Source organism: Clavelina lepadiformis, chromosome 5 (genome assembly GCF_947623445.1).
Source record: "Clavelina lepadiformis chromosome 5, kaClaLepa1.1, whole genome shotgun sequence".
Classification (NCBI taxonomy): domain Eukaryota; kingdom Metazoa; phylum Chordata; class Ascidiacea; order Aplousobranchia; family Clavelinidae; genus Clavelina; species Clavelina lepadiformis.
This window is the reverse complement of record NC_135244.1, coordinates 11,106,706-11,120,133: the sequence shown is the minus strand read 5'-3', so window position 1 is coordinate 11,120,133 and position 13,428 is coordinate 11,106,706. Positions and strand designations below refer to the sequence as shown.

General features: G+C 35.1%; 1 protein-coding gene across 1 annotated transcript in view; it reads right to left on the bottom strand.

Annotated features, from left to right (window-relative positions):
* LOC143461267 (HEAT repeat-containing protein 1-like) overlaps positions 1 to 13,428 on the bottom strand; it is a 76,945-nt gene that overhangs the window by 49,625 nt on the left and 13,892 nt on the right. Inside the window, exons 6-7 of the mRNA XM_076959121.1 lie at positions 10,190 to 10,398; positions 1,728 to 1,858 (exon numbers count right to left, since the gene is read on the bottom strand). Of these exons, the coding sequence (XP_076815236.1) occupies positions 1,728 to 1,858; positions 10,190 to 10,398 (340 nt within the window). The remainder of the gene's footprint in view (positions 1 to 1,727; positions 1,859 to 10,189; positions 10,399 to 13,428) is intronic.

The following is a 13,428-nucleotide window of genomic DNA, read 5'->3' as shown; positions in this document are numbered from 1 at the left end:
GAGGTGCACCGAATATTCAGCCGAATTGGGTAAAAAATGTCCCAATTCGCTTTTCAGCAAAATTTGTTTGTTTCATTACCAGATGCAATATAACAGGGGTGTTCAAATGATTTCTGCCATGATCCACCACAACCAAACATGACAACATGATGATCCACTAAATACAAATAGTAAATATATTGGACATGCTTTAATTTTTATGGTGCTTTATTCATGAAAATGTACCCTACAACATAATAATAACTTTGTAAAAGTCAAAAGTGAAGTGTGCTACAGAATGGCAACCTCAAACTTTTTTTTCTGTTCAATATTCAATACTTTCTTGCCTTTGTGTTTCTAATTGAACAAATATCTGCGTATCAACCAACAAACAATGTCTGCGTATTGACAGCCACGTGTTAACCCTATCCTAACCGGGCTCGCGACTTTACTATTTTAACTAGGTTGTGGCCGACCCTGCACACACATTTTCAATCGTTAATTACTTGAAAACTATACGTCGTAAACTGATCGGATTTTTACATGTTAGTAGCAAAAACATCTGGCTTCTTGTATATATAATAATTGTAAAACTAAAGAAAGAACATTTAGTGTAAATTAAGTATTTCTACAAGTGATACATTTCTAGAAGTTTTTCTTGTTTCGCCGCTGTGCAGAAAACCAGCTGACCGCGCGAAGAGAAGACAAGAGAATAGTTAGTCGAGTTAGTGGTGCGTAAATGAGTAAACGAAAACGATACGCTTCAATGCTGAGAGGGAGCAAAATTATGCTATTATAAATTCAAAAAATTAATTTCAACACTGACAATTAGTATCCACATGAAAATACTGTAAAAAGTTTTTTTTTCAAGGCTACATTTGAAGATCCACACAAAAAGTTGAAAAGATCCGGATCCGGATCGCGATCCGCCATTTGAACAACCCCGCAATATAACATTAAACTCGTTTTGCCAAACACAAATGTCGAAATCCATAGAGAATCAGTTCCGAGGAAATGCACAAAAAGCAGGAGGGAATTACAAACTATGCTAAGATTTTTTATATATATTGTTTGCCCAAGGATGTAAGGCAGGGATGCCCAACCTGCGTCCCGCGGGCCACACTGCGGCCCACCTGAGATTTTTGTGCGGCCCGCTAGTCATTTTCACTACAAAAGTATGTACTTCATGTACCCATTTTTCTTGAAATTTAATAGGTTTTGCGGCCCATTCAATTATTTCAAGTGACAATGCGGCCCACTATAATAAAAGGTTGGACATCCCTGATGTAAGGTATACTCCAAAAATATGGGTAATCATTAAACTTTTGTAAATAAGGCACGTTTGCAAGTTAATAGATCACATCACCAAAGCTGATTTGTAGACTATTCAACATTGTGAAGCTTGGCACAGAATCAAATATGAGTATGACATTATGTACCAAGTTATGTCACGCAAAAATCAGTCTAAAAGTTTTAGAAGTCACCACCGATAACTTAAATAAAATTGTGTCCTCAAAAAAAAACAACAAAATTACAATAAAAGTGTTTGTTTATGATATCAAACACATGTACTATAAAATGAACACAATATTTTTATGAGTTCTATTTATTGTATTGCAACGACGTCATGGAATTAACCAAATTTCATTAACATAGCTATTAATAATAAATTTCTGCTGTAATACAATAAATTCAAAACTATCCTTCAATTGTTATAAATTTTATGCAATGAAATTTAGAATTTTTACCTGAATCTGTAAATACATTTGTTAATACGCAAGTAAAGTAAATCTTCAAAAAGTCATCCACGCTCGCATAACTTGCTTGTTGTGTCACAGTTTCTTGAAGCTTTGTCATCATAGACAGTAGTTTGCATGACCTACATGTAAGAGAAAGTTCAGTAAAGTGTGCAGTAAGGTTCTTCATATGTTCAGGTCATGTTTAAATAAATTAATCCGATTCTATATCAACCAAAACTAAATTTACAAAAAACGTTTTGAAATTTTAACTTTCTGACCCCTCTCTTGAAATTTTAAACATTTTGTGTTTCATATTTTTGTAAATGTGACATCAGTAAACATTTTTGAAGGCATTTTCTGCCGTATTTAGTTATAAAAGCAGGATTATACTTCCTAAAAAAATTGCATATTTGATAAACAGTATACCAGATTTTGGATTGCGCTTATCACAAGTGCATAGTTCTTAAACCCAATTTGCTGCTTTCATAATGCTGAAAAAATTCTATATGCAGCACACAATGAACGCAAGAACACAAGGTTAAAAGAAAATGGTTACAAAGCTTTCAACACAAACTCAACCTGACAACACAAAATGTATTATTACAGCATAATACATTTTTAGGGAATGATGACTTCACTTCTGTTTTCAAAAACTGTGCAACTTACATCTCTGTTCCTTTACAGCTTGTAGAAGATTGTCTTTTTGTCAAGGAATTTTAGTTCTTAATAAATACAACTAGAGCCAAAGAGACAAATATAGTTTTTACAAATCGCAGTGACTTTTTTATTGTTGGCAAGGTACAAAAGATACCTGGACAACTCTTTTCGTGGCAATAGATGAGTGAGTTCAGTCGAAGAATACCTGCTACAACAAAAAGAATAAGGGATACAACCACATGTGCATAATTCATTGGGTCAAATTTGCAGTTTACTTTTCATTGTCCAAGTTTGATAAATTGCAAGTTTTCAAAAACAGAAGTGAGGTCATCACTCCCACTCACATACCAGGGAAGAGCCAATATTAACTCAAACGTGAAAACATTCATCGAATATTGCCTTTGTGAAAAATTCGAGTGAACACAAATACTAACAATGGCAATCTCAAATACAATAATACTTACAAATTTCTTGACTTTGCTAAAAAATGATGTATTTTTCTGGCTAAGCTAAACTAGAGTCAAGGATTTTGCTTTTTAAATTGGCGCTTGATCATTCGTTTTTAACAATTTTGTCATGTTACAAACAAGATTTAGCAACTTTTGATGACATTTTGTCATTTGGTGCTGATACGAATATATTCGGGATTCACTCGTGTTGAGCTTTATGATATTCGGATTTGCACGATCACGAATATTCGTCAATGCAGCACATTCTTATAAAATACATTGTATTGTGTTGTCGTGATGAGTTTGTGGTGAAAGCTTTGAAACCATTTTCTTATACCATGTGTTCTTGCGTTCAGCGTGTGCTGTATAAACAGTTTTTCAGTATTATGATACAATACAATTATGATGAATAAAATCCAAAATATGGTATACCGGCTATAAAATGTGCAATTCTTTTTGAAGTACAATCCTGCTTTTATAACTAAATACAGAAGAAAAATGCTTTAAGATGTTTACTGATTTCATATTTACAAGAATATTACAAAAAATATTTTAAAAAATAAAGGTTTTCAACATTTTTCAGCCTGGGGGAATTCTCAAATTTAGCGATTTTTCAAGTGAAAACTTAGGAGCTCATGAGTGGGGTCGGACAGTAAAAGTTATCAAAAACTTTTTTTACGAATTTAGCTTTGGTTGATACAGAATGGGATTAGTCTATTTAACTTGATTTTTTCATTTGTTCAAGTGCTGTTTGAAAAATTGTGAATAGGGTGATGTATGTATGGCTGTTGATTTCTTTTGCAACATATTGTTGATTTTTTTGGTTCTACTGTTGGTTGTGTGTGTGTCTTTGTTTTGCAGTGTTGTTTTAATTAAATGAGTTTCATTTTTCTATCCGTTTTGATTGTTTTTTTTTGCAATAGAATCTAGGGCAGATGACCAAGATGACCATGAGGTCTTTTTGCTTCCCCACACCAATTAATTATGTTGGAGTTATGTTATGATACTTTTTAGTTTGTTTTAAATGTCTCTCTCTCTCCTTTTTCAAACATGACCTAAATATGATGAACCCTAGAGTACAGTATATGACACATGGTATCTACCATATCGTGGGTAATGCTACAAATAGCAAGGTATAGGTTGTGTAATTCAGCTAAATACTGCTAAAAGATATGTCTTTTTTCAAATTATCGTGGTCTATTTAAAGGTTATATTGGACATTTTTCGATGGGCGCATAACCGGGCATGATGACAATAAACTATTGTTTCCAAACATGTTTTCTTGAATCTGAAACCAGTGAGACCAGAGCAACGCAAAACCCGGATTTTAAAATTTGAAGACCTGGGTTTTGTATTTAGTATCAAAAAAAACAACCAGATGAGATGGCTTATTTACCTTCAGAAGTTGAGAAAAGTTATCTTAGTACAATTGAAAACAAACAATGGAACATTTTAGGAAACTGGCTAAAAGTTCCCACCAGGTAATTTTTCAAAATGTAAATGATAAAACTAGAATCATAGAGAAATATAAAATACATAACAACATCCAAAGCAGGCTATCTAAAATATAAAATAGGTGATATATTATTGGACGAAGAAGAAATTCTTAAGAAAACATGATGACAAGAATACATATCTTAAATGTTAAGATGACCCAGACCGAACAAAACCATTTATATTCATGGATCCACTATTGGAGCCAAACAACCACAATAGTGATGAACATGCCATCTGGAATTCCAAAACTAAACAAAACTACTGGACTAGATGAGATTAGTACTGAGATGCAAAAGGCATTTACAGAAATAGGTCAATAGATTAAGTAAGTCAACACCGTTGCCACATGAGGCCTTAACTTTGACCTACAGCTTTTCACACTCAAGCCGCAAAGCATGAAGCATCTTAAAAAACCTTACCAGCTGGACAGTAATTCCTCTAATTTGTGTTCCCCTTTTCCAACACTATTGCCACTCAGTTTTTGAAAAACAGGATGGGGGAGAGAAGGGACAGCATGTCGACTGGACTTGTGGCAAAAGCGCCTGACGTGTGAAAGGTGGAAACAGCTCTGGCAACTTCCTCCAAGATGACTTTGCTCTCACCCCTCAACAGGCAAGGCTCTGGGCCTCAGACAATATCTGCCAAAACTTAGACTCCATGCTGGCCATAAAGTCTTGGCTGTGTAGTTTCCGGTCTTCCTGCTTGCGACACCAGAAAATCACAACTTTCCAGCAGCATGCATAACTATCTCCGCTTTCACTTATACAATGGTTTCACTTATAAATATAGGCATATTACCAAACTTTATCATTCAACGCCAGGATTTATAACATATGTTTTGTAACTTCATGTTTTAGGGCTTTGGGAACAAGCTCTTGGAAGTATCTAAAAGATCTCAAAAGATCTCAAAAGATCTTTCCTAAACTTTTAGTTTAAACAAAGGAAATGCGTATGACTGTTTGAAGCGAATCAATTTGTTTAAATTTATGATAGATGCGGTCATAATTTATTGATTATGTTGTATTCTGAGGTAGACAGTACATAAAACAAAACCAGAAAGTCTTCTTGTACACTTTCATTGAGCATGAAAATACACTAAAATTTGGCATCATCATTTTAAAACAGCGTGGTCAACTGCAGGCCCGCGAGCACCGATTTTTTGGCCCGTGAACTGACAGTCAGCTTTGATTCAATCTGGCAACATAACTTCAATTTTTGTTTGTTTGTTATTGTAATTGACAAAAAACTTTGTGAATGATCCTTTGTAATGCGTAACAATGCCACTTTGTCCAAAAAGTTCTCTTAGGTTTTAGTTACACGCCTTGTTGTCCTAGCCTAAAACTTACCAGTTTAAACACTTCAACAAAGCTACAGAATGAGTATTTGTAAAAAAAGAAAGGTGGAAGAAAGGTCATTTCAAAATAAATGGGAAGAAGATTACTTATTCGTAGAAAATTCAGGGAAACCACTCTGTCTGGAATGCAAAAAAACAGTTTCAGCTGCTAAAGAGTACAACATCAAGCGTCATTATGAGGCTTTTCACAAACATAAATTTAAAAAATATGGAGGTAATGAAAGAAAGAACGTACTGCAAAATCTCAAGAACAAACAGGAGAATCAAGTGGCAGCGATGTATACTTTTGTGAGCAGCCAAAAAACAAGCCTTGCAACTTCATATGAAGTTGCACTCCTCCTCACAAAAGAAAGGAAGTCATTTCAAGAAGGTGAATTGGTTAAGAAATGTGCGATCAAAATGGCAGAGGTGTTTGGCAACAAAAAAGTTGCTGAAAAATTTAAAACTGTGTCTTTGTCGCATCAGACAATGGCAAGGAAAGTGACCAATTTAAGTCGACACGTTTCTTGTAAGTTGGAAATCTTAAGGGGCAAATGCAGATATTTTTCAATTGCTTTAGATGAGAGTACGGATGTGAGTGATATTAGCCAATTGCTGATATTTGCTCGAATAGTAGACGAGGATTTTCTTGTTCACGAAGAATTGCTTGAAATTCATCCATTAAGTGGTGGGACTAAAGGTTCTGACATATATGCAGCTCTTGACTCTGTTGTTTCCGAGTATGGAGGTTTTAAAAAATGCTCTTGTATTGCAACGGATGGGGCAAAGGCCACGTGGTGGGAAACAAAACTGGTCTTGTCGGATTGCTGAAACAAAATGGAGTTGATTGCATAACGCTGCATTGCATAACACCATGTAACAAAAATTTAGTTGTGACAATTTTTTAATATTTTCTGAAACATATTGCTGAGTAAAACATATTTCTGGCAATTTTTTGTCTCAAGTGTTGTATAAAAATATTACTTTAAGCTTTTTAAACTTTCAGCACCCTGTATTTTCTAACTGTGATTGTAAATTCGTTATAACATTGGTGCAGTGTGACGTCACAATGGCCCAACATTTTAACTTCATAATTGTAGCCTGTATCGTAACAATGATCATTCTTGGCATAGTCTCAGTGAGCCAGTACTCCAAAGTTGCCACGTTGGCTATTTTATTGTTACTGGTATCTTATCAGGTTAATTACAGGTAGCGTGATTCTCGATAAATTGAGGTATGTCATCATCACGTAAATGTAAGCTGTCTGCTGATTGTTTTTGCTATGTCTGTGGTCTATACATTAGTTTAAAGCAAGTGAAATACAAAATAAATGTAAAAGCAAAGTTTTCTTACGCTTATGAACTTTATTTTGGCATGAAAATTGGTCACCAAGATAAACACTGGGCACCTCATGTGATCTGCGGAACATGCCGATCAAATTTGGATGGCTGGCTTAGAGGAGACCGGCATTCGATGCCATTTGCTATTCTGAGAATCTGGAGAGAACCCCAAAATCATACAGATGACTGCTATTTCTGTATGGTTGACATTTCAAGGTTTAGAAGAACTAAAAACTGACGTGGCATTGTATATCCTTCTATACCGTCTTCTATTGCACCTGTTCCGCATAGCAGTGAGTTGCCACTGCCCAAACCACCGAGCAAGAAAGCTCCAGAAGATTTAGCAGGGTCTGAAGATATTGAAAAAGACTCCGATGATGAATTCAACATATCCCATACTGACATGATTTCAGAACCACACTTTCCAAGCCAACAAGAATTAAATGATTTAGTTAGATATATGGGGCTCACTAAGTCAAATGCCGAACTTCTGACTTCAAGGTTGAAACAATGGAACTTATTAGATTCGTCATGTCGATGTTCTTTGTCGAGAAAAAGGCATGAAAGATTTTCAAGGTATTTTTCTGTGGCAGGCTCTCTTTGCTTCTGTAGTAATGTTGATAACCTTTTTGAAGAAATAGGAATTGCTCATGACCCAAAGGAGTGGCGCCTATTTATAGACAGTTCTTCCCAAAGTTTGAAATGTGTCCTCCTTAATAATGGAAACCAGTATCCATCTATACCCGTTGGCCATTCTGTCCAAATGAGAGAAGATTACAAAAATGTAAAGTTTCTTCTTGAAAGTATTAACTATGTCAGATACAACTGGCAGCTTTGTGGAGATTTCAAAATGATTGGGTTCTTGAAAGGATTGCAAGGAGGTTATACAAAACATTCTTGTTTTCTTTGTTTATGGAACTCCCGAGCTGACACTGAACACTACTCTAGAAAAGATTGGCCAGAGAGAACGTTTTTCGTTCCTGGCACACAAAATGTGAAGCACGATCCTTTGGTGGATTCGGAAAAAATTTTAATGCCTCCTTTGCACATCAAGCTTGGCCTTGTCAAGCAATTTGTCAAGGCCATGAATAAAGATGGAGATGGTTTTCAGCGTATTTCTGCCCTGTTTCCTTTTTTGTCAGAAGCTAAGAAGAAGGCTGGAATTTTTACTGGGCCGCAGGTTCGACTTATGCTCCAGTGTAAAGAACTTGAAAATAAAATGACTATGAGAGAAGCAGAAGCATGGAAGGCATTTCGAGAAGTAGTTAATTTTTTTCTCGGCAGTAAACGAAGCGATGACTATAAAGTTTTGGTGAACAATCTGATGGAGGAATACGAAAAATTGGGATGTTGTATATCCTTGAAAATGCATTACCTGAACTCTCACCTTGATTTTTTTAGTCCAAATATGGGTGATGTAAGCGAAGAACATGGTGAAAGGTTTCACCAGGACATTTCTGATATGGAAAGAAGATACCAAGGAAGGTGGAGTTGCAACATGATGGGGGATTATTTGTGGTCCATAATACGAGAAGATTTCTCAGTTCATAGACGCAAATCACGCAAACAAAACCACTTCTGAAGTTTTTAGGAATGTTTGCAATATGGATCCTTACATAATGCATTAGTAGGCTGTATTATGGACAATACTTCTATGTTTAGCGTGTTTGTGAGTCTTATACAAAATTATGCTTATTATTACTGAAAAATTTTGAGTAAAATCAGAAAAAGCGATATTTCTTGAAAATTTAGGACACTTCAGGGAAAATATTCGTATTTTTGTGATTAGTTCCGAGTAGCAAAACACAATACAAACATTTTTATGCAACTAAAAATTTCAAAATATTTTGTTACATGGTGATAATTTACCAAGAGGCACTTTGCGGAAAAGTTTTGAAAATGATGGACGTCATGCAAAGCGTTGTGAAGATGGTTAATCTAATAAGGGGTGGTAATAAAGCTCAACGGCATCGAAGATTCATGTCATTCTTAGACAAAGTCAATGCTGAATTCAGCGACCTTCCTCCATACACGAGTATCAGATGGTTGAGCGCTGGCAAAGTGTTAAAACATTTCTTTGGCCTGCGCAAAGAAATTCTTTCTTTTTTTTGAGAAACAGCGCATGGAAAACACAGATGCGTTTCAAGCGCAGCTTCAAAGCAATGAATTTCTTAGCGGCTTGCCTTTTCTTACTGATATAACAAATCACTTGAATTTGCTAAATTTGAGTTTGCAGGGGAAAGGGCAGAGCATTTCGAATTTAGTGGGACATGTAGAAGGTTTCCGCTCGAAATTGGGCTTGTTCAAGGACTGTTTGGAAAGAAACGATCTGACTCATTTTTCCTGTTGCTCTGTCATCAAAGAAGAAAACCCAAGTGCCAATTTTACTCAATTCGAAAATACTATAGATTTGCTGATCGATGAATTTAGCAGCAGGTTTGCGGACTTTCGCAAGCTCAAGATTCCTCTTTCGCTATTCAACAATCCCATCAACGTGAGAGTTAGTACACAGCCACCACAGCTTCAACTCGAAATATGTGAACTTCAGAACGATCCGTTTTTGCTTTCAAAGAAAATGGAACATCCTGAAAGCTTTTGGAAGTTTGTCTCAAAGGAGAGGTTTCCCCTTTTAAAAGATGCTGCTATGAAGCTGTACTCTATGTTTGGAAGTACATACATTTGTGAATGTACGTTTTCAGCAATGAACAATATTAAAACAAAAAATCGAAATCAACTTGGAAACGAGGCTCTTCAGGCTTGCCTTCGCATGGCCACAACTACGATTCCCGTGGATACCAACGCTATTGTCGAGGAAGAACCTCGACCGCAGATGTCACATTGATCAGCATTTAATAGCTAAATTTTGAACTATTCTAATTTCAGTTTTAATAAAAAAAGAGAACTTTTTTCAGTTCTAATTTCAGTTCTAATATCAATGTCACATTGTTCTTCAGTTCTAATTTCACATTTCTTCAGTTCTAATTTAAAAACATTGGCCCGCAAGATAAAAAAAATTTCTGATTTTGGCCCGCGATGAAAAGAAGTTGGACCACGCTGTTTTTAAACATCAACAGTCCTTAGAATAACAAGGTATGTAGCCAGAAATTGCCATCCGATGTGCATATAACTTAGTATGCGCAAACAATATTACTTAGGTAAAATATGTAACATATATAAAACCTTTAATAAACTTACTTGTTGCTTATAGTGTTCAAATTTTCTTGAGTTTGACATAGCAAGCACAACATTTTTAACAGCTCAGATTGTAGGACTTCATTGCAATGTTTAATGCTAGAATCAATAATAGCTTTAAGTACTTTTGTTTCAAACATCATCTTCATCGAAAGACTCGCAACTATCATGAATGAAGAAGCTTGATAATCAACCACACTTGATTTGAGGCCCTAAGAAGTTAAACAATCCACTTAAAAAAGGTTTCTATAATAAATAAATCTGACTAAGAAAGGAAGATTTTATTACTCATCTCCAAAAACTCACACAGAAATTTGTGACTTGATATAATACGTGCACTGATATAATACATGTAGGTGCAATATCCATGCAACTTAAGGTTGGTGAAAACTTTGTTATCAAAATTGATCAACTGGTTTACTATCTTCTGTGATAATGAATTTTAAACTTACTTAGTAACTGAATTATAATCAAAAATTTACAAAAATACGTTTCAAGCTGCGACTTCCTTAAATGGACTCAACTTTTATTTGTGCGTTCAGTTCCAACGCCAAATGTTTCTAAAATTCTACCATCAAAGTCACAAAACATCTATCCACACCTGGCAACAGGCTGTATATCTGATTTTGCAGAAATACGGAGAAAATAGTTTTCCTATAGCTAGTAATTAATTGAAGTGATATATAATAAAGGGCAAGGGAAAACTGTTTCTTTTAGCTTTTTTGTATGGTGTTAAAACAAGGGCAGCTAAAATCGAGACAATACAGTGTTAAGATGATGCTTATTTGCGGCAATAAATTTGATGGATGAAATAATTAAGAAAGTTTAATATTCTCTTATGGTAAAAATTTTTTCATTGCTACAACTAATTAGACCAGATTGCAGTAATTTCCAATTATAAGTATAGCAAACTTCACACAACATTGGTGTTTCTTTACCAAATTTGCCTGCGTTTTCCTTTTTTTCTCTGTCAGGAAAAATGTTTCCTCTTAAATTTTCATGAAAAAAGATAACTTAATAAAATTAGTCAGTTCTACCTTGTATCATAGCCAAGCTTAAATAAAAATTGTAATGTTGTTGGTCGCAATAATATTTGTAATGTGGTAACAAACAAAAACGCAAAAAGTGTAGCCTTGATGATGAAGGTAATTAGAAAATTATCAGCAATACTCATCATTTCATATATTTTTGCCAACTTGGCAGAATTCCCTTTTTGGAGCAATCCCCATTTTCAAAATTTAGAACTAAACAGTGAGTAAAAATATTTTAGATCCACCCTAGGACCTCAGGAAAGACTTGCAAACCAAGTCATGCTTCGGATGCTTGCCACAACAACTGATAAAAACTTGGTCACGACTAGGTATCCCTTTAGCTGAACTGACAGACGTGGCAAAAGATCGCAAACAGTTCCAGAAGTACCTAAAGGACGAAGTTGGTTTCGAAAAGAGAGAGAAAGTAAAGCATTGCCATTAAAACAGCTAACTTTTACCAAATTTGCTCCAAAGAGCCATTAGCAATGAACAAATTTGTTCAAATCCATGATTACATGATAAACATTCTAAAGCATAATTTGTCTGGGGGCAGTCTTCCTCTTGAATTGTAAAGCTATATCGTTTTCTTTTAAATCTAAAACTGCTCCATAGAAAAGTTTATATCTTTCAAGAAACAAATTTGCTCTTGGTCAGTTTAGTGATGACTGATAAGCCACTACCTGTATTTGTTCGGTCAAACAAAAGGTGTTGTATTGTATATATCCACTTGTTTTGATTGTAATTTATGCTGGAATTGATGTATTCTTCTCCTAACAAAATGTAAACATCTGTGTAGGTCGGCTTTCAGTTACGAAACTACTCGAAATAATATCACGACCTTGTAAGAAGTTTCAACTAAGAAGACAAACAAACTACTTACGAACACTATAAAGTCTTCTATATATGACAAGGGTCGGCAACCTACGGCCCGCGGGTCGGATCCGGCCCGCCATGCGAAATCGTCTGGCCCGAGACATATTAATTAGTTATCACAAGATTACGGCCCGCCGTTTCTTACTGAGTTTCAAACTGCAGTGTTAACACTGTTTGAAAAAATTGTGGTATTTTTACGCCATAAGTACGTCGTAGGCCTACTAGTCTATTGTTACGCCATAAAACTGGTGCGAAGGCGGTAGACTAGTATCTCGTACTAAGTACGAGATTGTCTGTAAAGTAGACTAGTTGTTATAGATACAAAGAGAGATGCAAACGAGTTTTAACCTAAACGTTTTTATAATGCTGTGTTGTTGAAGTGTGAATACATATATTTTGCTCTTTTTGTGATTGGTATGATTGAGATTGCAACAATGTAGCGTAATATACTGAAGTGAGTGTGAATTATAGTAGGCCTACTGTATTAATGAAAATTCGGGCCCGCCAAAGAGTTGTACACTCGACATTTGGCCCGTGACTAGCAAAAGGTTGCCGACCCCTGATATATGACATCAAGTGAAATTCAAATGCAGGCAGTTACGATATTAGAAGATAACTTTCTAGAAGTCGCTTAATAAAATTGTGGACAAAGGCGCAAGAAAAACGTATGGTGTTGACCAGACATTGCAAATAAAGATTAAGTGTTAAAGATAGCAAAATTTTTTAAAGATTGCGTTTAGTTTTGAAAGATACGAGGTCAAATGTTGACGTCATTTGTTGTAAGCAAAGTCAAGCAAGTATAACTGCAGTTAAGCTATACACGGGAGCAAAAACAATTATCTGCATAGAAGAATATCAAGAACTAAAAAGAAAAACGAACATTTAAATGACGACTTTGTACTAAGGATCTCCACAGAGATTCCCCTTGGGCGCTTTTTCTGTTTGTTTAACTTAAGCAATTGAGGGAGCAAAATGTTTAAGTTGAACAAACAGAAAATTCTTTTGGTAAAAATGTCTGTGTGAATTCATCCTTCAATGTTTTACTTGAATTGTTTCACTTGAACAATGTTTTACTCTGATTTATATTTTTATATATTTCATGAAATATGCTCAAATAAACTATTTTCAGCCAACTAATGGATAACTCAAACTAACTGAAAATGGACAACTAACAGCAAAAATTTCACAAAAGAACCTCACATAGTCTTTCATACCACATACTGTATTTGTGAAAACAAGTGTAATTGTTACTGATGTACAACTATTCACAAATAGGATTCAAAAGAAAATTATTCTATTTTGCACAACCCTACAGTCGTATCAAACAAATCTGTAGCC